The sequence below is a fragment of the Nelusetta ayraudi genome, unplaced genomic scaffold (assembly GCF_046127955.1).
Source record: "Nelusetta ayraudi isolate G7.1 ecotype Tasmania unplaced genomic scaffold, CSIRO-AGI_Nayr_v1 ptg000019l, whole genome shotgun sequence".
NCBI classification, from domain to species: domain Eukaryota; kingdom Metazoa; phylum Chordata; class Actinopteri; order Tetraodontiformes; family Monacanthidae; genus Nelusetta; species Nelusetta ayraudi.
In genome coordinates, this window is record NW_027466069.1 from 37,390 (window position 1) to 62,500 (window position 25,111).

The window sequence follows — 25,111 nt, forward strand, 5'->3', positions numbered from 1 at the left end:
TTCATGCAAGTGTGTGTAGATTAGATTGTCTTCTGACAAAACATCGGTTTTGATTTATTACTTCTCAAATACACATGTTACACATCACAGACGAGAGAAGATAAACTGCAATATTGTTTGAAAATCTCTTGATTCAGGAAGACATGGAAACTGCAGACAAATTGAATTAGCTAATAAATCAAACGAGGTAGTAAAACTCTAAATTAGAATATATGGGGATTTTTATGACATAAATAAGCGTAATTTTGCTTGATTTTTGGTTTCAAAAACAATATCTCCTGTGTTTTTTAAAAAACACTTAATATTTTATGTTGAAATTGAACCTCTTCCTTCTTCGGAGTTTTATTTTGTAGAGCTCTTCCGGAAGTATCTTTACCAGTGTGGCTGTTACGCTCCGCTGTAGCTTGGCCGATTGTTAGCTAATGTAGCTAGCAGATGTCGAGTGACTGAACGCCTGCTCAGATGAATATATGCGGTAGGTTTTGTTCTCTTTACACACTCTCGGCTGTTAATGGTCAATAGCAGACTCATGCAAACACAGTGGAGAGTGAATATACTGCCAGTTTTTCCTCCTGATGCATTGACTGCAGCGCTACTCAGTTAGCTCGCTGGCTAGCAGCAGCTTTCGCAGGAGCCATCCGGAACCGCCTCGGCACTAGTTTGATTCTCCTTGGCCACAGGACGTTTTACTGCAAATATATATATACATATATATGTTGACATTTTGACTGCACGGCTTCCGGAAATGCAAGAGCGGCTGCAGTAGTTAAGTGTTCGCTCAGGCTAATTTCGACACCGTTGCTATGGCTTAATGCTCTGTGAGAGGCCCGAGCTCCAGCCGGCCCGAGCAGAATGACCAAGCCGGTACCCGGCCATGGAACAGAATAATAGACCGCCACTAGACTGTCGGAAATAGGGTCCATATGTCGGTCAACTCTCTGCACCTTCCAGTGTTTCGCCACCGCATACAAACTACCCAGGAACCGCCCGTTCACATGATGTCAGGGCCGTCAACGGGGGTCCCTACCTGAAACTGCTGTGGCCAAGCCGTCTTTTCCATATTGTGTGTCTGAACGCGGAAACGCACGAATTTGTTGTCTTTCAAATCTGCTTAAATCGAACGTCCAACATGAACCCGAGAACCTGTTGTTATGATTGACATGCGTCCTGTCACCTGTCCCCCTCCTTCCCTCTCTCAGCATGAGCCGGTCTGAAGGCCGCTCCTAGGTCAAGAGGAGAATGGCACAGCAACACACCCCACCACACTCCCAGAGGACACAATTCTTGGAAGCGGACAGCGACTCCGACATGGACTCTGGGGTCGGGGACGAGGCAGGCGAGGATGCTGAGAGCGGCGCTGAAAGCCCAGTCACGGATGAGGAGCGAGTGTTGTCGCAGGACGATGCAGAAGAACCTGGAGGCGAGGGAGAAGAGTTCACCGTTTTTGTGGCCTTCAAAGGGAACATGGAGGATGAGGACTTTGCTAAGAAACTTGAAGCGGTTCTCAGTGGCATACCTAACGTTCTGGACATGGGTTAGTTCACTTTTAATCAGAGTGTCGGATGTGTGTATTTGTTTTGGTTCTGCAATTTTGATGCATTTTGCATTCAGTCATCTTATCACCTCTGTTTACATTTGACTAAAATCTTGGAAATGCTGCAGCTCTTTTGTAGCCTGCAATCTAAATATCCCATTTGTTTATCATTTGAATCAATTTTCCTTTATGTAGGGCCTGAGAGGCTCCGGCCGCAGCACGTGGAGCCGTGGAACAGCGTGCGAGTCACCTTCAACATTCCTCGAGATGCAGCTGAGCGCCTTCGCCTGTTGGCCCAGAACAACCAGCAGCAGCTCAGAGACCTGGGGATTCTCTCCGTGCAGATAGAAGGTAGAGGAAACTGCTCTTCAAAGCCTCTGTCGCAGTCAACAGGATACAAGAGACACGGTTTCTTTATTTTTGTTGCTGCGGCACAAAGGATGTACACCAGACCTCCGTTCTGAAAAGTGATTGTGTTCTCCTTTCTATTTCTGTTTAGGGGAAGGCGCCATAAACGTGGCGGTGGGACCAAACAGGGCACAAGAGGTCAGAGTGAATGGACCAATCGGAGCGCATGGGCAGATGAGAATGGATGTGAACTTTCCAGGTCAACCGGGTCCAGGTATTTGCTCACAAAACCTTTTTTTCAAACTCAAAGCAATTTTTGATTCTTCTTGTCTTTATTTTCTTAGTTTCAATCATTTACTTGCACAACCTGTTGGCTGCTATACTGTGCAGATAATAATTGAATGTGGTCTTCATGCTGAAGGAGCAGTGAGGATGGCGAACGCCGCCATGGTTCCCCCGGGGCCGGGGATGCCAGGTCCTGCCATGGTGCCCAGCGGCAGCGGACAGATGCATCCTCGCATGCAGAGACCTGTTTCACAGACGGGTTAGACCTTCCTGATTGCACCAACACTGAAGCAGGAATGTGCTCTGCTGACTCGGCCTACAGAGATATTAATGCTGCGTCTTCCTCTGCAGACGTGATGGATCCCATGATGCAGGGTCTGGCCGTGCAGCAGCAGCAGCAGCAGCAGCAGCAGCAGCAGCAGCTTCAGCATCAGCTTCAGCATCAGCATCATCAGCAGGCTGGGCCTCACGGCTCGGCCCAGATGCCCCCCCAGGCTGCCCACCACATGCAGCAGGCTCTGCAGGCCGGGAGGCCCCTCAACCCTGCCGCGCTGCAGCAGCTCCAGCAGCAGCACCACCAGCAGCAGCAGGCGCAGCAGCAGCAGCAGGCGCAGCTCTCGCAGCTTGGACCCAGACCTCCGTTCAACCCCGCAGGCCAGATGCCCATGGCGCCCGGCTGGAACCAGATGCCCCCCGGAGTTCTGCAGGCCCAGGCTGCTCAAGGAGGCCCTGCGTGGAGGAAGCCCCCACCCCAGGGCCAGATGATCCAGCGGCCTCCTTCCCTGGCCACGGTGCAGACCCCCAGTCATCCTCCACCCCCCTACCCGTTTGGCAGCCAGCAGGCTGGCCAGGTGTTCAACGCCATGGCTCAGGGTCAGATGGTGCAGCAGCAGCAGCAGCAGCAGCAGCCAGGAGTGGGTCAGTTTGCTGCCCCCCAGCCTAAAGGCCCTCAAGCTGGCCCTGGCGGCTTGGCGGGACCACCCAGACCCCCTCCGCCCCTCCCACAGGCTGCCGGACCACAGGGCAACCTCTCTGCAAAGTCACCTGGTTCCTCCTCCTCGCCCTTCCAGCAGGGGTCGCCGGGGACTCCTCCCATGATGGCCCAGAGACCCACCACTCCTCAGGGCTTCCCCCAAGGCGTGGGCTCCCCAGGACGAGCAGCGCTGGGCCAGCAGGCCGGCATGCAGCAGGGCTTCATGGGGATGCCTCAGCACGCTCAGCCTGGGCCACAAGTTCATCCAGGTGACTGCTGCTCAGACATGCTTTACATGCACACACTGTGAAGATGAATAGAATAGAACACCTTCATTTATCCCACCTTGGGGAAATTGTTAAACAAACAAACAAAACTAAAATGAAATACGACATTGAAAACAAGATATTTACATCTTATGAGCAGTTGGATTATTTACAGTTATCTACATAATGACATGTAAATCAGTGTTTTATTACAGCACCTCGTGAGATATGTGATTGATGTTTTTTTTAGGCATGGCAAAGCGTCCAATGGGCTTTCCAAACCCAAACTTTGTTCAAGGTCAGGTGAGTGCAGGCACACCTGGAACACCTGGTGCAGGAGCCACTCAGCAGCTGCAGGGCGCTCAAGGAATGGCTCACACAGGTAAGGTGTCTCAAGCACTGCAGAATGATGGCACAGTTCAACCGTGATTGAATGTGTGATCACTTTGGTTCACAGTCATGTTGATCCTTGTATTTGATTTGCACTCTAATCTATTAATCTGTGATCATTACCCATCTGAGTCAAAGTCATGAAAAAAAATCCTCATTTATTTTCCCTTCATTGACCATCTTTACAAGCCAAGCACAGACACAACCTCTATTGACACACAGCTGCCTAATAGAAAAGTAATTTCTTATTTGCAGCTGTTAATATGTTTGTTTTTGCCTCCTAATTTAAACAGGGATTCAGGCAGTAGCCTCAGCACCAAACACAATGCAGGGTCCACCGCATGGCCAGCCCAACATGATGGGTGTGCAGAGTAGCATGGCAGGGTCGGTCCCTGGCACCACTGCTGGGCCCAGTATGGGGCAGCAGCAGCAGCAGGCTGGCCTTCAGACCCAGATGATGGGCCTCCAGCATCAGGCCCAGCCCGTGTCGTCCTCCCCCAGCCAGAAGGTTCAAGGCCAGGGGGGAGGTCAGACTGTCCTCTCACGGCCACTCAGTCAAGGTCAGAGAGGAGGGATGACCCCACCCAAGCAAATGATGCCTCAGCAAGGCCAGGGGGTGATGCATGGGCAGGGTCAGATGGTTGGGGGCCAAGGGCACCAGGCCATGCTCCTGCAGCAGCAGCAGCAGCAGCAGCAACAACAACATCAACAACAGCAACAGCAGCAGCAACAAAACTCCATGATGGAACAAATGGTTGGCAACCAGATGCAGGGCAACAAGCAGGCGTTTGGAGGAAAGATTCCAGCTGGAGTGATGCCCAACCAGATGATGCTCGGCCCCGCCCAGAACGTCCCAGCTAACATGGCTCCGTTTCAGGGCCAAGTGGGCTCGCAGCAGCAGATGACGCCCCAACAACAGCAACAGTTGGCTCAACTTCAGCAGCAGCAGCAGCAGCTGCAGCAACATCAACTGCAGCAGCTTCAAGCAGCGCAGCAGCAGCAGCAGCAGCAGCAGCAGCAGCAGCAGCAACAGCCACAACAACAACACCAGCAAATGAACCAGCAACAGTCCCAGCAGGTTCCTATTGCTGTTAACCCTAATCAAGCCATGGGTATGCATGGACAACAAATGAGACTGCCCGCTGGCCACCATCTCATGCAGCAGCAGTTGCAGCAGCAGCAGTTACAGCAGCAGCAGCAGCAGCAGCAGTTACAGCAGCAGCAGAAACAACAACAGCAGCAAGTGATGATGCAGCAACAGCAACCACAACAAGCACCACAACAACATCCGCACCCCCTGGGAGACCCTAACAGTGGGGCAGGGGAGCTAGGTGTCCAACAGATGGTCCCAGACATGCAGGCGCAGCAGCAGCAGCAAGGCATGATGGGAGGACCTCAGCATATGCAGCTGGGAAATGGTCACTTTTCTGGTCACGGCATGAATTTCAACCCCCAGTTCCCGGGTCAGATGCCGATGGGCGGACCCTGCGGACAGCAAGGAGGCTTTCCCGTCAGCAAGGACGTCACCCTGACCAGCCCGCTGCTGGTCAACCTGCTGCAGAGCGACATCTCAGCCAGCCAGTTTGGCCCTGGAGGGAAACAAGGAGCGGGAGCAGGTAACCAAGCCAAACCCAAGAAGAAGAAACCTCCTCGAAAGAAGAAACCCAAAGAAGGAGAAGGACAACAGCAAGAAGGACTCAGGTAATGATTGGTGTGGTTCATTTGTAGCACTGTGTGCTCGCTGCTCTGTCACTGCATCTCATTGTTGCATCTCTTTGTAGCAGTATTGATCCCGCAGCTGGCATGGAGGATTCTGAGCTGCCCAACATTGGTGGAGAAGCCAGTCTGGCCTTGGACAACCCTGGCCCCAAATTAGCAGAGTTTGCCAACAGACCAACGGGTAAATTGCATTTAGGCAATTTTGTTGTAATTAAAAAATAATGTTTTTTTACAGCTGAACTGGTGTTTACTTTTTTGTTCCTACTTCTTCAAGGCTTTCCTGGCCAACCAGGAGACCACAGAGTGTTGCAGCAGGTGCCCATGCAGTTCATGCAGCAGCAGCAGCAACATCAACAGCAGCAGCAACAACAACATCAACAACAACAGCAGCAGCAGCAACTGCAGCACATGCAGCAGCAGCAGCAGCAGCAGCAGCAGCAACAGCTACAACAACAGCAACTGCAGCAGCAACAAATGCAACAGTTGCAGCAACAGCAGATGCAGCAGCAGCAGCAGCTCCAACAGCAGCAGCAGATGCAGCAGCAGCAGCAGCAGCAGCAGCAGTTGCAACAGATGCAGATGCAGGGTCTTCAGAATGCTCAGGGACAGCCGGGGATGCCTGGACCTCAGACTGCAGGTCAGGGGCAGCCACAGATGCACCACCATCAGCTGCAGCAGCAGCAGCAGCAGCAGCAGCAGCAGCAGCAGAGTCAACAGCCGCACCTACAGCAGCAGGTACTGCGTTCTGTGTCATATGGAGACATATCAGGGTTGTGATATTACAGGGTCGTTGTTTTCATTCCTAACATTATTATTCCTTTATTGCAGCAACAACAACAAATGATGATGATGCTGAAGATGCAACAGGAGCAGGCAAAGAACCGCATGGCCATCCCTCCAGGTGGGCAGCTTCCTCCCCGGGGGATGGGCAACCCGCCCGAGGTGCAGAGGATTCCTGTGTCCCAGCAAGGAAACATGCCTGTCATGATCAACCTGCAAGGACACGGAGCAGTGCCACCGTCGCCAGACAAAGCCAGAGGAGTCCCCCTCATGGTCAACCCACAGGTCAGGACCTGGGCTCTCCTGGTGGTCAAGGGCTTGCACACACATGTTGAAGTTTGGACATCAATGGAATGGAATGGTTCCCACATTTAAGATTACAGATGAATTAAATGAAATGAATTGAAGTTTGTCATTGACGTTTGAAATTTAGGTTTTCTTAATCCTCGCCGAGGCTGCGACGGTATTGTTTAATGTGATAGAATCAACTTGCCGTGCTTGTTGAGGGATGTTGTCAAGCTGAAGCAGGAGTCCTATCGAGCCACATTGGCTCGTGGGACCACTGAAGCAGCTGATGGGTACCGACAGGCCAAGCATGCTGCAGCTCGGGCGGCAGTGGAGGCTTAAGATCGGGCCTGGGAGGAGTTCTGGGAGGAGTTCTTGGGGGGCCACGGAGGAGGACCAGTTTGCCTTGAAGAAGTTCTGGCAAACTGTCCGGCGCCTGAGGAGGGGGAGGCAGTGCTCCACCAAGACTGTTTATAGTGCAGGTGGGGAGCTGTTGACTTGGACTGGGCAACTTGTTAGGCGGTGGGCGGAATACTAGGAGGATCTCCTTAATCCCGCCGTCATGTCTTCCCCTGAGGGAGCAGAGGCAGGGGACTCAGGGGAGGACTCGTCCATTACCCAAGCTGAAGTCACCGAGGTGGTCAGGAAGCTCCTCGGTGCTAAGGTGGCGGGGATGGATGAGATCCGCCCTGAGTACCTCAGCTCTCTGGGTGTGCTGGGACTGTCGTGGCTGACACGTCTCTGGAACAGCGCTTGGTGGTCGGGGACGGTGCCTCTGGACTGGCAGACCGGGGAGGTGGTTTTTAAGAAGGGGGGCCGGAGGGTGTGCTCTGATTATAGGGGGATCGCACTCCTCAGCCTCCCCGGTAAAGTCAACTCCAGGGTGCTGGAGAGGAGGATACGGCCGATAGTCCAACCTTAGATTCAGGAGGAACAGTGGGGGTTCCTCCTGAAAAGCAGTACAACATGTTTAATGCTTAACTCTAACTAGCTGTCATACAAATACATACATGCAAATTCCCCCAATATGGGACAAGTAAAGGCATTGTGATGCTTCTTCTTATTCCCATGTTCATCTTCTAGACTAAAGAGAGGACCAATGGCCTTCACACCATGAAGTCACTGAGACCTTCTTTCCCATAAACCCCAGTGTGTTTGCTTTCCTCTCCAGCTTGCAGGTGCCAGAAGGATGTCCCACCCAGAGGTGGTCCAGGGCCCTCAAGGCTCCGTGTCTGAGGAGCCGTCTGCAGGCGGCCATCTGAAGCAGGACCGGCCCGGTGGTCCAGAACTGGCTCTGCCTCCTGGCAATGGCGCTCAACAGATGATGGCCGGCCCAGGTCCCAGCACCCACATGGTGAAACAGGGTCCCGGCCCGGCACCCATGCAGCAGCAGCAGCAGCAGCAGCAGCACCCTGGGGCGAGTCCTCAGCAGCAGCAGCAGCAGCAGCAGCAGCAGCAGCAGATGGCCACCCAGCCTCAGCAGGGAGGCCCCATGCCCGGCCTCCATTTCCCCAACGTCCCCACTACCTCTCAGAGCTCCAGACCCAAAACCCCCAACAGAGCCAGTCCCAGGCCCTACCACCACCCCCTCACCCCGACCAACCGCCCCCCCAGCACCGAGCCCTCGGAAATCAACCTGTCGCCCGAGAGGCTGAACGCGTCCATCGCAGGACTCTTCCCCCCCAAAATCAACATCCCCCTGCTCCCCAGGCAGGTCAACCCCTCCAGGGGCTTTGACCAGCAGGGTCTCAACCCAACAACCCTGAAAGCCATCGGTCAAGCCCCCCCGAACCTCACACTGCCAGGCAGTGGCAGCAACAATAACCTTGGAGGAAATAACACTAGCGGCAGTCAGCAGCCTTTTCCCACAGGAGGCGGAGCCGCAGGCGCTGGAGCCAAGCAGGACAAGCAGCAGGCAGGGGGGCCGGGGGGCCAGAGCAAGAGGGCCAGTCCCAGCAACAGTCGCAGGTCCAGTCCAGCCTCCAGCCGCAAGGCTACCACCCCGAGTCCCGGCAGACAGAAGGGGACCAAAGTAGTAGCTCCTCAGCAGCTGGTCCACCCCCAGGGGCCCACCATGATGCTGAGCCCTAGCTCAGTACCCCCTAGTCCAGGGTCCGGACCCCCCCAGGGGCCCACCATGATGCTGAGCCCTACCTCAGTACCCCCAGTACCCCCTAGTCCAGGTTCTGGACCCCCACAAGTTGGTGGAGGCGTAGAAGCTACGCAGTCTCAGAGCTCCTTCCACCTTTTACAGAACAACCACCCTGTAGAGGGCGCCAGGGACGCTCAGGCCATGGTCCCCCAGCCTCATCCCTCAGCGCAGCCCCTCAGAGAGCTGCCGGTTCACAGGATGCCCGGCCCCCGGTTCCCCATGGCTCAGCAGGCCAAAGCAGACCCGGAGCTTCAGGGCGGCGCCTTGGAGCGGCCGCCTGCGACCGACTCGGAGGTCTCGCCCACGCACAGAACTGCCCTGACGTCCCTCAATCAGTTACTGGATACCTCCAGTGTCCAGAATGTGCCTGTTCGCTCGCTGCAGGGCGGCGTGGCCAGAGAAGGCCTGGGGAAGGACGCTGCTCCGGCTCCAAGTCTTCACTCTGCTGCCCACAAACCAGAGTCGTCTGCTGCTGTCGCCACGCCTGCTGCCACCGCCAACGAGTCCGACACCATTTCCAAAGCTGCTGTTAACATCTCCACCTGCAGCGGCCCACACATGCAGCCTGCCTCAGTCTCTGTTTCAACCCCCAGCATTAATGTGAACTCCAGCAGTACAGCCCCTGGTCCTTACCAGAACTTGGTGTCCACACCCAATGGAACCCCAACTGGAAACCCAGCGCCCGCCCTCTGCCCTACCTCTGCTGCCAACACTAACTCCTCCCCGAGCCCAAACCCGGCGTCCATCACCAGTACCAGCTCCGTCTCCACCTTGAACCCAGCCAGTTCCGCCGTCAAAGCAGGCCCTGGTCCCAAACCTGTGCAAGGTGCTCACTCGGTCATTCAGATCCCTGCCTCCAGCACCATCGGCCCCAACCAGATCACCGTCTTTGTGACGTCCAATCCCATAACGCCTGGCGCCACCTCGCAGGCACCAGCGTCGCCCGCCATGTCCAGTGTGGTGGCTGTGCCCAGTAAGAACCTCAGGCCCCAGGCGCCCGTCCCCCGACCCCCTCAGTTCATCACCACCACCCCTGTATTTATTAACAACATCTTCCAGGTTCCTGGCGTGTCTGCGTCTCCCAACACCAGCATGGTTCCTCACTCGGTCACCATGATGGGGCCCATTCAGGTGTCGTCGACAAACATTCAAATCTCCACCGCTCCGTGCACCACCCAGGCCTCCGCTGGTACCATGGCGAGCACTCAGCTGGTCCGCAGTGCAGGCGGCGGTCCCATCCAGATCGCTACCCTGCCAGCACCGGCTGGGACCCTCAACCAGGTGGGTGGGGCTAAAAGCGAGAGTCAAAGCGAGACCGGCGCTGCTCCTCTCGTGAAGACGGGCACCCAAGTCCAGCAGCCTTCAGCCCATCCAGTTCCTCCTCCTGCATCTTCACCCTACCAGCCCCCCGCAGCCTCCACGCCTCCCTGCTCCAGTCCCCTTAGCAAGAGCCCCATGTCTCCGCCTCCTGCGGTCCAGATGAAAACTAAACCTCTGCCGTCTGTGGGAGGCGTGAGCAGCGCTGCTGAAGCGCAGCAGAGTTCTCTGACGGGGACACCGCAGCCGCAGGTCTTTCATCCTGCTGCCACCACCGCTGCTGCTGTTCAGATGGAAGCTCAGGCTCACGCTACCACCACAGCTCCCAGCAACACCAGCTCACCTGCCGTCCCCGCTGCGGTCCCAGTGCCCGGCCAAGCGGCTCCTCCTGCTCACATTTCAACCTCGCCAGCTCCAGGGCCCACGCCACCACCACCACCTCCAATCTCCAGCGCACTGAAGCCTGGACCTTGTCAGACCCCCAGTGCCACTCTGGTGGGAAGCACCGCCAGTGTCTCGGCTCCTCCTCCTCCTCAGAATACTGTACCGTCGGTTGTTCGTATTGTCCCTGGACCTGGACCTGATGTTGGTCCCACCACGTCCTCGCCCCCTCCCAGCGCCAGTGGAGCTCCAGCAGGCCAGTCTGACGCCCCACTGACGGATCCTCCTGCTGTGCCTCCTGCTGCCGCTGCCCATGCTGAAGTGACTCAGACCACTCCTGGTAACTACACCGTTCTTCATGCACATTGCCAGCTGACATGTTGATACACTCACCTGACCGTTAGCTTCTCTTAGGTCAAGCAGAGGTACGGACGTCTATGAACCGTCTCACTTTGTTTGACCATTAGACACCTAATGTATCTTGAAATATGCCTTGCCAGTGTGCTGGTGGTTTGATGATGCTCGACACCCCCCCGGAGCCACTCTACATCCTCACCTTGGTTATACACAAATAATATTAATATAATAATATTTATTCTACTCCATATTGTTCTAGTCCCTGTTCAGCCAGAAGTTGTGCAATCACAAGAACCTGTTGCCAGTGAAAAGCCGGGTAAGCGTGGACCTTTGCCAAATGCATATTTGTGATAAAAGGTGCAAGTGGAAGATGAAAATAATATCTTACATCTATTTTTCCCTGCGTACAGGTGAAGAAGTTGCTGGCGGCTCTGAGCAGGGGTAAGACTTCTCTCAAAGGGCTTCTGTTCTCCACGGGGCCTTCAAATCTCTGGTTGCTGATTGGCCGTCATGCCTTTGTTGCGTTGGGTGTTGGGCGTAGTTTGCTGCTGCCTGCTATTGATCTCTGAAACGCTGGCCTAGTTTTGAGGCTCGCTCTCCAAGGCCACAGGCTTAGACATTTCGAACTCTGCTGGAAGTCAGGGAGTTGATTTGGTTGGCCAGTGGGGTGCAGGGTGAAAATGAGCCATGTGGCCTTAGCTCTTGGTATGTATAATTAGCATGCTGGTATAATAATCATAATAATAATAACAATAATGAAACTGCATGAGTTCCTTTTGAATCAGAATCAGCCTTGCAAATCAGCCACTTGCTGACTTTGATGGACGTATCTTTCTGGGGGCGTGGTCATATTATGGAGGGGAAGTGAAAGACGTATTTGTTCAGCACAGTTTATAGTTTATTGCTGTTTTTCCACTCTATCATAGATGGGCAAAGAAAAGAAAGACGCCCATCAACTTAGTCCCAAGGTATGTATTTTAACATGGTAACGCTGCAGAGACTCGAGCAGCGATCATGTCGCCGTAGTGAATGGTGTTGGGATGAAGATGGACAGTATCTGTGGTAGGGGAGGAAAAACAGCACCGTCCTGAGTCGTCTCTCATCTTCCTCCGAGCGGAGCAGAGTTGAGTCGCACATCTTTGTCCACGCTGACAACCCGTCTGCTGTCTCCTCCTCCTCCTCCTCCTCCTCCTCCTCTCTCTTCTGTCCGTTCCTCGCAGAGCTGCCGTGGAGAAGCCCAAGGGGCCGAGCAGGCGGAGCTCCCGAGCGGACAAGGAGGTGGAGGAGGAGCCGGTAGCAGATAGTGGCATGAGGAAGAGATCGGCCCGACCCGGAGCCGCCGCCGCCGCCGCCGCTGCCGCTGCTTTCAAAGGCGAGCGTCCACGCCGCCAGCAGTCCAGTCAATAATAGCACCGCCGCACATCTGCGATGAACTGGTGATGAACTTTGTTTTCTTTTCCCCATCAGAAACTGGAGCGAGCCCCACCCAGGCCAAGCGAAGGAAGTCTAAATAGCCTGTGAAGTGTACTGTAAATGTCCTTGTTTCTTGCTGTGAATCGGTCCACGTGTCCCAGACGGTGACTTTTTACTGGAGAATGAAATCTTGTACAGATTGTTTTTGTTTTTGTTTTTTAAAGAAGAATGACTGTTGTTTTTGTCCATGCTATTATGTGAGTATAGGTAGAATGTCAGCGTACAGTATGTATTAGTGTGAATGTGCTTTTATATATATTAAATGCTGGATTAATCTTGTGAGAACTGATAACGGAGCTTGCCATGATTGTATGATGTTGTAAAACGGAATTAAATTTTCTACTGCTTTTGTTCCCGGAAGTCTGGACGGTTATTTATTTATTTCTCTCGACAGCATATTGCTAACTACCAAATAACCACCCAACTCCCTGCTCATGCGCCTGGAGACCGGGAGAAATGTACGTGTGTATTTGCTCACGGATGGACTTGTGTTGAGTGTGGCCACGCGCGTGACTGACACAGGTCGCTGCCTTCTGCTCGCCATGACCGCCTGACTGACATCAGCAGCTCCAGCCTCCAGCTTCAGCTATGGAGCGCGCAGGATTGTCTCTCCGCGTCGGGGTTCGGTGGTGAGCATGCGCAGTGCGTCGAAGCTCGGACTCCATTCCAGTGCGAGTGTCAGTGGAGGGTTTCCCTGTGAGTTGACAGCCGAGCATCCCGAGCTGCTGCTGCTGCCTTCAGTCCGCCGTGACAGCTGCACCTGGCGGACCATGAGCGGAGGCCACGGACCCGGAGACCCCCAGGTAGCCCTGCGTTTAATGAGCCACCACCATTGGCTGAGAACTGCTGCTCAACCTGAGCCTGAACCTGAGCAGTCTCGCCGCTGTGAATAACGGTCAGCTTGTAGAACAAGTTGGCGTCGCCGAGCTAAAAAAAACAACAAAAAAAACAAACAAAACAACTTTGTCTTTTTTCTGCATATCAGCCGAGGTTTACGCTTCAATGTGACAAAAGAATATACATGTGTTTATGTGTACGGGTTATGTACGCGTGCGTGCGCGCGTCTGTGACAATGGAAAGTTGAATAACCTGGCAGCCGGCATTTCCCAAATTGAACTCCTGAAGATGTTTTTTCTCTCGCCGTCTGCAGGACACCTGGGACGGGAAGGGCAGCGGTAGGTGGCCGCGATGCTGCCCTCTCAGCGGGGAGGTTCCCACCGAGCTGCCGCTGCGCGCACTCCGCACCGGACAGAAATGGCGTCCCAGAGACTGAGTCCCTTCTCCTCACCTCTCTGCCGGCTATTGTTCCAAAAGGGGGTCCTGAACGCACCCTTGCCGCCGCCGCCCGGCCGAGCCGCGAGCATATTCGGACGCGGCCCGACGTCGCGCTCGTTTTGCACGCGCCGCTTCTGCAGGGTGCGCGCGCGCCGGCGGTGCATTTTGGAGGCGAAAGTGCTGGAAACGGGGCTGAGGACTTAGTCTCTGCGCCATTTTCTTTTTCTCTGTGCGCAGCAGCCAGGGAGCCCATCGAGCCAGGGCGGAGAGCCCGGCTGGAGAGCCCGGCTGGCGGGAGCTGGGCGCCGCTTATCGCCCCTCACGGCCCGTATCTCACTACCAGCAGCAGCAGCAACATGCACTGCACTGCACTACTGCCTCCATCTCTGAGCTCGCAGGCAGCTCTCAGTCATAGGCTGCAGGAATCCTCCTGCACAAGTTTAAAACTTACATTTGCATGCCCCACCCACCCCCACCAACCCCCCTAACTGATATTGTTAAATATGCATTTGAGCGATCCATGTTTGCATTCTGCAAGGTTGAACGTGCCTGTTGTTTTCTGCACAACACCTCCCATCACTGAGGTGCGAGTGGATTGATTTGTTTTTTTAAGGGACCCAGGGGTGCGTGTTAGTGTTTAATAAAGCGCATGGCATCAGTTATGAAGGAGCTACGACAACAGACGATCAAGCAGAGTCAGGTCTCCCAACAGGAAACACTTTAATATCGATGCACCACAGTAATTATGGCTGCTTGGTTATCAAAGGAGTAGCAGCAGTTACACGATGGGAAAACAGTCCTTTGTTGTGTGACCGTGGCGGTCCTGTCACTATGCCTCAAGTTGATCCCTGGCTATTGGCCAAGGGGAGATCCCTCTGGTCGAATGGTTAAGCGCAGGGTTATTACCTGGGAGTCTGGGGTTCGAAGCCCACCCGGGCCCTCTGCGCCTTGCCACAGTTGCCTGAACAAACAGAACAGACCAGTGTTTGCTCAGGAAACATCGTCTGTCAGTGTATCATCATCATCATCATCATCACATAGACTTTCACAGTATTTTCGAGGCAAGCGCGCATCTTTTCTGTTGTTCTGTCTTTTATTTTTTTGGATGTGTTCCTCAACATGTTCATGTGGCATCTGTGTTCTAGACCCTCACAAACATAAAGACAAGCACAAAGACAAGGAACACAGACACAGAGACCACAGAAGAGACAAGGAGCGGGATAAAGTCAAGCACAACAACAGGTAGGAGACCTCCTACTTCCTGTTGGCTTCTTGCTGAAATACTGCAGCAGCCAATCAAATGACACCATATGAATTCCAAAGCTGAGATGTCTGAGTGTGTCTGTGCTGTGCAGATGTGTCATTGTGGGACATTAGAAAGGCATATTTGTTTTGCAGGAACATAAAAGGAATTATAATAAATACACTGTACGTCTGATGTAAAGCAAAAGCAAACGCACGCTGTCGTCTTAAATCAGGAGCCGTGCATCTCAAACAAAGCAATTTCTATGAATGACATCTGCAGATCATCAGTGATGTGAGCACCTTGTGGAGCACATGGCATTGTTTTCTTCTGATATGTTTCAAAGAGTTGCAGGCGGCAGGAAGTGGGAGTGTCACAGCTGATGGTTTCTCGCCGCTGCTTTAAGTGACAACATCGTGTCGACCAGGGAAAACTCTTTCTGTTCTTTGATCTCTTTTTTTTACATTTGTTGAGTGTCCTTTCATCTGGACCCAGACTGAGCTTCGTTGTTTGTGGCTTCCAGTGAACACAAGGAGCTCTCTGAGAGGAAACACCGAGACAAAGAGAAGCTAAGGCAGAGCGACGGCTCCTCGGAGAAGCAGCGAGACAAACACAGAGACAAGAGGAGAGATGAGAAGGTCTGTGCACGAAGCTGTAGGCCTCCGAGACACCTGTGTAAACTCACGACCTTGATCTGATGTCAAGTACCTGGTTGGACCCACTTTTGCCTTCAGAACCACCTCTTTGGTCCATATTATTATGGTCGCTTCTTGTTTATTGCTATGATATTTTGGCACCTTCATGCAACTGCTGCTGGTCTGTCGGCTGCACAACAACAGCGTTGATCTCCTGATCCACTGCATCTCCTTGGCACTGAGATCTGCTGCAGGTTGTCTGTGCTCACTGTCACCTTCTAGAAGGTGGTCTAGCTGTGATTTGAGCTTCCAGGTCATCCTACTGGAGGGCTCCATCCGAAGATGGTCATAAAGGGATGTGTCAGTTCACCACATCTTCAAGTCTGCATGCACTGCATTGACTTGCTGCCATGGAATGGGCCGATCTCCTGCTCATTCCCATTTGCAGTTGAATAAAGTGGCCGGCCGGTGGAAAGTGTTCCTTTTTATTTACTAATAGATGACAGAATAATAATAATAATAATAATAATAATAATAATAATAATAATAATAATAATAATAATAATAATACAATGAATTCACAACCCTTGATGAGAAAACAGTGCTGCTATCAGGGTGGATGAGTCATTGCTACAGATTGTCATAGTGAAAAGCAGTCAGACTTGCTCTCTGGCTGTGTTTCAGATAAAATCATCCCATGCAGACAAGACCAAGAAGGAGAAAGAAAATGGATTTGTCAGGTAAGCCTGGGTTGCCATGTCTTCACTCACCGCCACCTGCTCACCAGTCCAATAAGGAACATAGTCATAAAGTCATAAACGCTATCTTTATTTTTATAATAATGTTCATTTCAAGTGTTTGCCCTCTTTTTAATCATCCTGCTGCAAACATCTGTTCTGTGTCGGCCAGAGGTTTCAGCCCCGCTGGCGTCAAGACGGAGCCCGACGAGGACGACGGCTTCTGCTCGTCTCCACAACACAACAAGGCCTCCAAATGGCAGTGTGACAATAAAGAGTTGGTATCAGACACACTGAACTGGAACCAAAGTCTGGTGCAAATCCAGCCTGCGGTTAACCTGTCCAATACACTTCCACACAGATTTCTATACAAGCCCAAAAAGGCCAAGACAGAGCACGACAAGAAGGCCAAGAAAAGGAAACATGATTACGAAGAGGAAGACGAAGACGAGGTCCGTCGCGTCAGACAAAAACTCTCTTTTGGTCCCAAAATCTGGATTGCATGTTGCACTCGAGATCCTGATCTGCTCCCTTCATCTCAGGACGTCAAACCCAAAAAGAAGGCCAGAGACAAAAAGGGATCTGAGGGGAAGAAACCCAAGAAAGAAGAGGAGGAGAAGTGGAAATGGTGAGACGAGAAGTTCTTCTCCTCAGGAGCCTGCAGGCGCCGGGACAGTCAGCTGACAGGAGAGGATTCATCTCCTCAACATGTTGTTGTGGTTTGTGGAGATCAGGTGGGAGGAGGAGAGGTCAACCGATGGCTCCAAGTGGCGCTTCCTGCAGCACAAGGGTCCCGTGTTTGCTCCTCAGTACGAACCCCTGCCCGACAAAATCAAGTTTTACTACGACGGTAGGTCCTTCCCATAAAACAAACCAAAAAAACCTCCTGGAAAGTTTCTATTAGACTGAGTGGCTTTTTAAATAATGCGTTTTCTAGGGAAGCCGATGAAAGTCAAGGCTCCTGCGGAGGAGGTGGCCACGTTCTTTGCCAAGATGTTGGATCACGAGTACACAACAAAGGACATCTTTCGGAAAAACTTCTTCAAGGACTGGAGGAAGGTGAGTGAAGGTCACCTTGTGGAGCAGCGGGACCCCCACCTCGCCTGCTTCACGTGCCTCCTCGTCTTTCATCTCAGGAGATGACATCAGAAGAAAAGTCAAAGATCACCGACCTCAACAAGTGCAACTTTGGCGAGATGAGCGACTTCTTTAAAGCCCAATCAGAAGCCAGGAAGCAGATGTCCAAAGAGGAGAAGCAGGTAGGCCTGCGTGCAGCTTCTGCAGTGCTGCTGGGATGCTGGGACATTTTTCCATTGAGAACTTCTCCCTGCAGAAAATCAAAGAGGAGAACGAGAGGATCCTGCAGGAGTACGGCTTCTGCATCATGGACAATCACAAGGAGAGGATCGGGAACTTCCGCATCGAGCCCCCGGGGCTCTTCAGGGGCCGCGGGGACCACCCCAAGATGGGCATGTTGAAGAGACGAATCAGACCTGAAGACGTCATCATCAACTGCAGCAAGTGGGTGCTTCACTCCCTCAGTGTCTGTATGGGTGGGCGCGCTGTCACATTTCTACCACTAGGTGGCTCCATCCACCCACAGTGGACATCAGTGACATGGCTCTGATACCAGAGAGTCTTCATGTCTTATTATGTGTGTCACATTTACTGTCTGCCTCCAATTTGCCTCTTGGTGCCCAACTAGAAAAAACTCACACTCACACACACACACACACACACACACACACACACACACACACCCCTCCCCCACCATCTGCTCGTTGTACAACTTATTTATAGAGAGTGGGAATAACTTCCTTCAATCTCTGTCACCGTCAGCCCCTGGAGCTGTGTGTGTGTGTGTGTGTGTGTGTGTGTGTGTGTGTGTGTGTGTGTGTGTGTGTGTGACATTGACAGTAACAGTGAGAAGCCAATGTGTCCTGCCTCTCTCTCTCAGTGGTCACATGGTGGTCCGTGCTTGATGCAGTGTGGCTAATGCTAATGCTAACACGCTGCCAGTGCTGCAGTGGGCCAAAGTTGCTCTTCCTGCCGCTGCTGCATGTGTGCCAACAAGGTCATGACCCCGGCATTGACCCTCAGCCTCTCTGTCTTCATGCTGGGCTGGTGATTCTTTATGGGGTCTCAGGGACTCCAAGCAGCCCAGACCTCCGTCAGGCAGCAGGTGGAAGGAGGTGCGTCATGACAACAAGGTGACCTGGTTGGCATCGTGGACAGAGAACATCCAGGGTTCCATCAAGTACATCATGCTGAATCCCAGCTCCAGAATTAAGGTCCATCATTATTATTATTATTATTATTATTATTATTGTTATTATTATTATTATTATTGGATGCCCTCTCAGTTTGACGGCCCACTGGTCCACTTTGTGCCTTTGGTTGAGCTGCTTGGTGTCTCTGCTGCTCAGGGGGAGAAGGACTGGCAGAAGTACGAGACGGCACGGCGGCTGAAGAAGTGCGTGGATCGCATCCGGACGCAGTACCGAGAGGACTGGAAGTCCAAGGAGATGAGGATCCGGCAGAGAGCCGTGGCGCTCTACTTCATCGATAAGGTGAGGAGAGACCCGGACCACCGGCGCCACCACGGTGCCCTAACACAGCAGAGACCAACCTCTCAAGACAAGAAAGAGCCGTTTGCAGCAAGTCCAACTGCCAAAGAACAGAACAGGAAGAAAGAGAAGATCTTTCACAAGACAGTTTCTTAAATTAAAATACACAATTTTTATGATGTGTGTCTCATAAAAAAAACACCAAAAACGCCATCGACTGGCCTGACCAGTAGATCCTGGAAGTTCAGCAGTTATTTCTGTGGAACTGCTTTACCATTAGCATTTACAATAATAACATTGCATATCCTTGGTCAGCCACTGGTCAGCCCAATGTAAAGGACAGCCAGTAAAAGGCTTGTCCCTCCTCTGTAGTTTAGACGACGCTTGTAAAAAAGGAAATATAATGTTTGTGACCTGCTACTTCACAGTTACACCAGTTTGTCTTTCTTCAGTGTTATTATTGGTCCAGTATGCTACTCATTATGGTCATTATGTTTCTGTTTTCCCCCTCTGGACTCTGGTGGAGAAGACTATAATCATTCACAAACTGCAACTCTCCAGAAAACAGCACACTTAGCCCGCTGTTTGCAGCTTCCTGCCAGAGTTCTTGATTTGGTTGTTGGCCGTTCCAAACGGTTTGAAGGCAATCAAACACCTGGCTGGGGGTGTGATCACTTACCTGAACGCAGCCTCAGTGCCCCTTATGACATCACCAGACTGGCAGGAATGCCTCTCCTACATGCTAGCTAATCTAAAGACATAAAGGAGGAACTTTGCTCCTCTCCGCCAGGCCAGCAACACGTATGATCAATGATGGAGTGAATGAAAGAGAAGAATCCAGTTGTCTTCAGCGTCTTGTCCCTGTGATGCAGCTGGCGCTCAGAGCGGGCAACGAGAAGGAGGAGGGCGAGACGGCCGACACGGTGGGCTGCTGCTCCCTGCGGGTGGAGCACATCCAACTCTACCCCAAGCTGGCGGAGCAGGAGTTTGTGGTGGAGTTTGACTTCCTGGGGAAGGACTCCATCCGCTACTACAACAAGATCCCGGTGGAGAAGAGGGTGAGCAGCACTTCAGGCACACTGGCCCTGGATGATGTTGGTGCTCCGCCTCCACAGGGCGCTCTGCTTCCTGCCAACACACTCATGACAACACAGGAACTTGAAGAACCTGACTGGGCTGCAGCTTCTTCTCTGTGTCTCAGCAAACTACAGTCACCTTCTATCTCGCACTCAATCTCCTGCTTTTATGTGGCTTTCCAATGTCAGATTAGCGCCCCCATCTGGTTGGAATGTCATCATGCTGCGCGACGTGGTGCCACACTAACTGACTAACTGAAGTCTACTTTCTGCTCAGGTCTTTAAAAACCTTCAGCTGTTCCTGGAGAACAAGCAGCCAGAAGACGACCTGTTTGACCGCCTGAATGTAAGAAACACACGAGTCACTGTTTGCCTTCCTTGCTGCTGTACTCACTAGCTCCCCCTGGTGGTTGTCTCTCTCTGGCTGCTGGCTTTGTCTCCTCCGTCTAGACGTCCATCCTGAACAAGCACCTGCAGGAGCTCATGGACGGACTGACAGCCAAGGTCTTCCGCACCTACAACGCCTCCATCACGCTGCAGCAGCAGCTCAAGGAGCTCACCTGCTGTGAGGAGACGCACCTCCACACCATCCATCCAACCATCCATCCATCCATCCATCCATCCAACCATCTGTCCGTCCATCCATCCATCCATCCAACCATCCATCCATCCATCCATCCAACCATCTGTCCGTCCATCCATCCATCCATCCATCCATCCATCCATCCCACAAGTCACCTTCTGTCAGTCTGTCTCAACCCCATCATGACTTTATATCATGTTTTTGCATGTTTCCTCTCAATCACTCATAGGACTTGTTCAGTGATTCTGCTGATGTTTGACTCCACTGGATGTCCTCACACACTCAGGTGGAGGCAGTGTCCACAACTGATGATACCCAAAACACTGTAGGCCTACAGAGAGAAGCATATCCAGGACTTTGTTTGCTCCTCCTCATTTCCTTGGGTGGATAAATCCATCTGGACAGAGTCTAGTTCCTCCACAGCAGTGTTTTATACTTAGTTTGGGGGAAAAATAAAAACTTGGCCATTTTGTGTAAATTCAAAACCAGACCAGGTCCAGGTCCAGGTCCAGGACCAGGTCCTGGTCCAGGTCCAGGTCCAGGACCAGGTCCAGGTCCAGGACCAGGTCCTGGTCCAGGTTCAGGTCCAGGACCAGGTTTTCCTTCTAAAGAAAATGAATTCCAGTGATTTCTTTGAGAGGACACAGCGCTGCTCACTGGAAGCAGTCTTGGCTCAGAGTGAAGGTGGTCTTCAGACCTTTGATTGCCGATGCTTCCACTCCACCTCCTTGAAGACTCATCAGTCACAGTTTGATTGTCTTTCTCCAGCGGACGACAGCATCCCAGCTAAAATCCTGTCCTACAACCGGGCCAACCGGGCGGTGGCCCTCCTCTGCAACCACCAGAGGGCGCCACCAAAAACCTTTGAGAAATCCATGCAGAACCTCCAGGCCAAGGTAAATCCACGTTTGCTTCTCAGACATTTCAACACAGGTGCAATGGAACACTGATTCATAAACACTTATTTAGATATTCCAATCATTTATATACATTTTTTATTTTGTTATTTCTTTGTGATTCACTCTTTGCACTGTGTGTGCTGCTTCAACCATGCAAACTCCCCCACTGTGGGGAAGTGCTGCGTCTGATTGTGATTCTCTGACCTTTTGACCTGTCACACTTGCTGCTGCTGCTGCTGCTGCTGCAGACGCTCTTCTCTTCTCTCACCTCAGCCGTGTGTTCCCCTCAATGTCTCCGTGCAGATCGACGAGAAGCAGAACCAGCTGTCGGCAGCCAGGAAGCAGCTGAGGGCGGCCAAGGCCGAGCACAAGGCCTCTCACGACGACAAGAGCAAAAGGTAACTCTGCTGAAAACACCGGGCAAAGCAGAAAAGTCCCCTCTTACCACAATTACTGTATTGGTCAAACCCTGATATAATATTGTCAGCTTATGTTTTCTGGGCCACTATTCTGAGAGGACACCACCATTTATTAAAATTAAAATTAAAATGTTAATTCTTTAACCTGAAGGTGTTTTTGTGTGTGTGTGTGTGTGTGTGTGTGTGTGTGTGTGTGTGTAGGGCACTGGAGGTGAAGCGTAAGGCGGTGCAGAGGATAGAGGAGCAGCTGATGAAGCTGCAGGTCCAGGCCACCGACCGGGAGGAAAACAAGCAGATCGCTCTGGGAACCTCCAAGCTCAACTACCTGGACCCTCGCATCTCCGTCGCCTGGTGGGTCATCAAAGCCAGCAGAGAGTCACTGAGGGAGGGAGGACCATCAGCTGATGCATCATCATTGCATCATCATTGCATTACATTGGATGAGATTCAACTTTATTGTCATTGCACATGTTGCACTAGCAGTGAATTAAATACAAATGTACAGTGTATATATATTTATATGTATATATATATATATATGTATATATATATATATATATGTGTATATACATGTATGCCGGCCCTCTCCGGGGCGGGGGGGGTCACGAGGTCGTTATCTGACCCCACCCCCCTCAGTGACAGAAAGGCAGGAAACGCTGCTGCTGGTCCACTGTAGGAAAAGCAGCAGCAGGAAAATGAGAGGAAGAAAAGCGTGTGAGCGGCACGAACAATGGCCTTTGTTTCTGCAGAGTCTCTGAGCGGCAGCACCTCCTCTTCCTCCTCCTCCTCGTCTATGAGGGGAGTCACTCGGCAAGGGGGCGGGGCTTGTCTGTGGCTTCACGGAGGGTCACGCCGCCGCGGTCGGCCCTCGCTAACCTTCAGCCCACTGCTGTTTTCGGTAGCCCCCCTCCTCCCCCTCCTCCCCCTCCTCCCCCTCCTTCCCTCCTCCTCCTCCAGTTTCCCTGAGTATAAGGTGTAAAGCAGCTTCGTGGACAGCTCCCCTTTTCATTTTGAAAGTGACCTTATTATAAATATATCTACAGAGAAAATGTTGGACATTTGTTCTGCAGGACCCACACTTCAGTTGAATCATTTCAATGATTGATTGAGTGGACGTGATGGACGGTGGACTAAAGTGATTTCAGTGGAGTGGATTTGAGTGGAATGAGTTTGTGTCACGACTTCCTGGTGAGGAAACAAATGCTGATGGTTGTGAGACTCCAGCAGCTGAGAACGGCCGGTCTGGAGGACGGGGGTCCCTGCTAGCAGGGCGGAGCCTGGGAACTGGGCCCACCCTGTACTTATGTTGTCTGAGTGTGTGTGTGGAACTGGGACCAACATCACAGTCACTTCCCATTAAAAGCAGACTGGGCTGACAAGAGGTCGTCTGGCAGGGAGCGCACACTGTTTTTCCCTGCATGCACTCCAGCTCACTCCAGCTCACCTCATCTCACTTCATCTCACTCCAGCTCCCTCCAGCTCTTCTCATCTCACTCCAGTTCTCCTCATCTCACTCCATCGCACTCCAGCTCACTCCAGTTCTCCTCATCTCACTCCAGCTCTCCTCATCTCACTCCAGCTCACCTCATCTCACTCCAGCTCACTCCACCTCACTCCAGTTCTCCTCATCTCACTCCATCTCACTCCATCGCACTCCAGCTCTCCTCATCTCACTCCATCGCACTCCATCTCACTCCAGCTCTCCTCATCTCACTCTAGCTCACCCCAGCTCACTCCATCTCACTCCATCCCACTCCATCTCACCTCATCTCACTCCAGCTCTTCTTTCTTGTTTCCCCTCCAAGGGAGTTGAATGATGAGTGGAGCCCTGTGCTGGCTGCCTGCTTTGTGTATCTCCAGTTCTGCCACAAGCTGACTTTGTGACTTTGTTGACTCGTTCGCTCAATTATTCGAGGATTTCATATTTTGTGTTACATGTTGGCGTCACATTGTGAAATTAGGCAGAAACACTTGAGAGAGATTTGAACGAAAGTTTCTTTGACCCTGAAGTAGTTTCTTCAGATTGAACATGGTTCAAACCACCGATTCTGAGAAATACTGTTGGTTTCAACACTCTAAAATAAGATGCATAGAATGTATTATAATAAAATGACTTTGATTTTATTATAAAGAGTCAGACAAATTTGCCAGATTCCAAAGTGGAACCTGCTTGTGGCCTCGCAGTCCTTCGCTTGGTGTCACTGCTTTGATTTGTGTGCAGGAAACTTCTCTCCAATATTCCACCAAGAGGGTCTTTGTCTTGATTTATTTGAAGTGCATCTTGTTGCTGCCTGTCCTGAAGGTCAGTGTGCTGCTGTGCAGCTGCATCACACTGACCTCATATTGAGAGGATGTCACATCCATTTGGGAACAATAAAAAATTCATCAATGTGACAAAGGTCCGGCAGCGAGGCGGCAAATTACACTGAAAAGTATTATTAATATTATTATCATTATTGGACACACTTGTAGAAACAGATGCGTCCCTGAGAGCGCTGGCAGTGACTCTGCCCCCCCTGATGAGTCATGACAGTGGCGTTCTCTCAGCAGCAGCAGCAGCAGAACTCTGGTGTGGCAGAACAACAAAAACACGAAGCCTATCATCAACAACAACTAGCAGCACGTTCCATTGAAGTGAAGCCACTTCCAGCTTCCTGGAATTGTCCTCGCACTCTCTCTGCCTCGCTGCTGCTGCTGCTGCTCAGTTATGTCACTTCACTGCTCGCAAACATTTCAGACCAAGACGCTGCCAGAAGTCCATGATATGGATATCATGGAGAAAGCATGTTGCTGTAATGTCAATGGAAAATGAAGCAAAGTTGCAACCAAATCAGAGTCTTTGAAGCCCCACCAGGGTGTTTAGCCCTTAGAACCACCTAGAACCTTCCAGAACCACCAGGATGTTTAGCTCTTAGAACCACCTGGAACCATCCAGAACCACCAGGGTGTTTAGCTCTTAGAACCACCCAGAACCTTCCAGAACCACCAGGGCGTTTAGCTCTTAGAACCACCTAGAACCTTCCAGAACCACCAGGGTGTTTAGCTCTTAGAACCACCCAGAACCACCAGGGTGTTGAGCTCTTTATTGAAATGACTCTGAAAACACTGCAAACAAGGAGGAAGTGCAGCTGTGCAGCTGATGACCGTTGAAATCATTTCTTCAAGTTGGGCTGCCGGACCGGATTAAAAAGCTTAACAGGCCGCATATGGCCCCCGGGCCATAGTTTGCCCATGCCTGTACTATAATATCATAAGACTAATGCTGGAGTGGCGCTGCCTCCAGTATAACTGTCTTACAGAGAGCTTTGTGCGTCCTGGTTCATCTCTTTTTTTTTTCTTCCCTTTCTTCAGGTGCAAGAAATGGGAGGTGTCCATCGAGAAGATCTACAACAAAACCCAGAGAGAGAAGTTTGCCTG

At 51.9% G+C, this 25,111-nt stretch overlaps 2 protein-coding genes across 7 annotated transcripts in view; both read left to right on the forward strand.

Moving 5' to 3' along the window:
* Nucleotides 1-326: 326 nt before the first annotated feature.
* On the forward strand, nucleotides 327-12,620 carry ncoa6 (nuclear receptor coactivator 6). 5 transcript variants are annotated; one of them, XM_076026082.1, is made up of 17 exons: nucleotides 327-475; nucleotides 1,200-1,534; nucleotides 1,730-1,885; nucleotides 2,034-2,156; nucleotides 2,304-2,426; nucleotides 2,519-3,409; nucleotides 3,657-3,788; nucleotides 4,090-5,497; nucleotides 5,578-5,696; nucleotides 5,790-6,250; nucleotides 6,344-6,580; nucleotides 7,752-10,770; nucleotides 11,047-11,103; nucleotides 11,198-11,228; nucleotides 11,714-11,755; nucleotides 12,008-12,165; nucleotides 12,255-12,620. In XM_076026082.1, exons 2-17 carry the CDS (start codon nucleotides 1,240-1,242, stop codon nucleotides 12,299-12,301), a joined length of 7,299 nt encoding a protein of 2,432 aa, XP_075882197.1. In that variant the 5' UTR covers nucleotides 327-475; nucleotides 1,200-1,239; the 3' UTR covers nucleotides 12,302-12,620. The 5 variants fall into 5 exon arrangements, with proteins under 5 accessions (XP_075882197.1, XP_075882199.1, XP_075882198.1 ...); XM_076026084.1 differs by having other exon boundaries at nucleotides 12,008-12,159; XM_076026083.1 differs by having other exon boundaries at nucleotides 5,581-5,696.
* Nucleotides 12,621-12,744: 124 nt separating this feature from the next.
* top1b (DNA topoisomerase Ib) overlaps nucleotides 12,745-25,111 on the forward strand; it is a 13,406-nt gene continuing 1,039 nt past the window's right edge. Inside the window, exons 1-21 of one of the 2 annotated variants that reach the window (XM_076026090.1) lie at nucleotides 12,745-13,063; nucleotides 13,411-13,435; nucleotides 14,681-14,777; nucleotides 15,302-15,416; nucleotides 16,098-16,153; nucleotides 16,323-16,427; nucleotides 16,512-16,602; nucleotides 16,693-16,778; nucleotides 16,885-17,000; nucleotides 17,088-17,209; nucleotides 17,287-17,409; nucleotides 17,484-17,671; nucleotides 18,297-18,441; nucleotides 18,577-18,720; nucleotides 19,590-19,775; nucleotides 20,071-20,139; nucleotides 20,244-20,358; nucleotides 21,145-21,272; nucleotides 21,579-21,673; nucleotides 21,896-22,045; nucleotides 25,046-25,111. The exon at nucleotides 25,046-25,111 is cut by the window's right edge and continues 1,039 nt beyond it. In XM_076026090.1, the coding sequence (XP_075882205.1) occupies nucleotides 12,896-13,063; nucleotides 13,411-13,435; nucleotides 14,681-14,777; nucleotides 15,302-15,416; nucleotides 16,098-16,153; nucleotides 16,323-16,427; nucleotides 16,512-16,602; nucleotides 16,693-16,778; nucleotides 16,885-17,000; nucleotides 17,088-17,209; nucleotides 17,287-17,409; nucleotides 17,484-17,671; nucleotides 18,297-18,441; nucleotides 18,577-18,720; nucleotides 19,590-19,775; nucleotides 20,071-20,139; nucleotides 20,244-20,358; nucleotides 21,145-21,272; nucleotides 21,579-21,673; nucleotides 21,896-22,045; nucleotides 25,046-25,111 (2,390 nt within the window). In that variant the 5' untranslated portion in view covers nucleotides 12,745-12,895. Of the gene's footprint in view, nucleotides 13,064-13,410; nucleotides 13,436-14,432; nucleotides 14,778-15,301; nucleotides 15,417-16,097; nucleotides 16,154-16,322; nucleotides 16,428-16,511; nucleotides 16,603-16,692; nucleotides 16,779-16,884; nucleotides 17,001-17,087; nucleotides 17,210-17,286; nucleotides 17,410-17,483; nucleotides 17,672-18,296; nucleotides 18,442-18,576; nucleotides 18,721-19,589; nucleotides 19,776-20,070; nucleotides 20,140-20,243; nucleotides 20,359-21,144; nucleotides 21,273-21,578; nucleotides 21,674-21,895; nucleotides 22,046-25,045 lie in introns of those variants that run through there. The other variant, XR_012926651.1, reaches the window with a different exon arrangement.

What these genes read in the sequence shown, in the direction of transcription:
- ncoa6 (XM_076026082.1), top strand. Translation starts at nt 1,240, where the DNA reads ATGGCACAGCAACACACCCCACCACACTCCCAGAGGACACAATTCTTG. An exon ending in TCTCTCCGTGCAGATAGAAG is followed by an intron (nt 1,886 to 2,033) that starts GTAGAGGAAACT and finishes ATTTCTGTTTAG; the next exon opens with GGGAAGGCGCCATAAACGTG. An exon ending in AGCCGCACCTACAGCAGCAG is followed by an intron (nt 6,251 to 6,343) that starts GTACTGCGTTCT and finishes CCTTTATTGCAG; the next exon opens with CAACAACAACAAATGATGAT.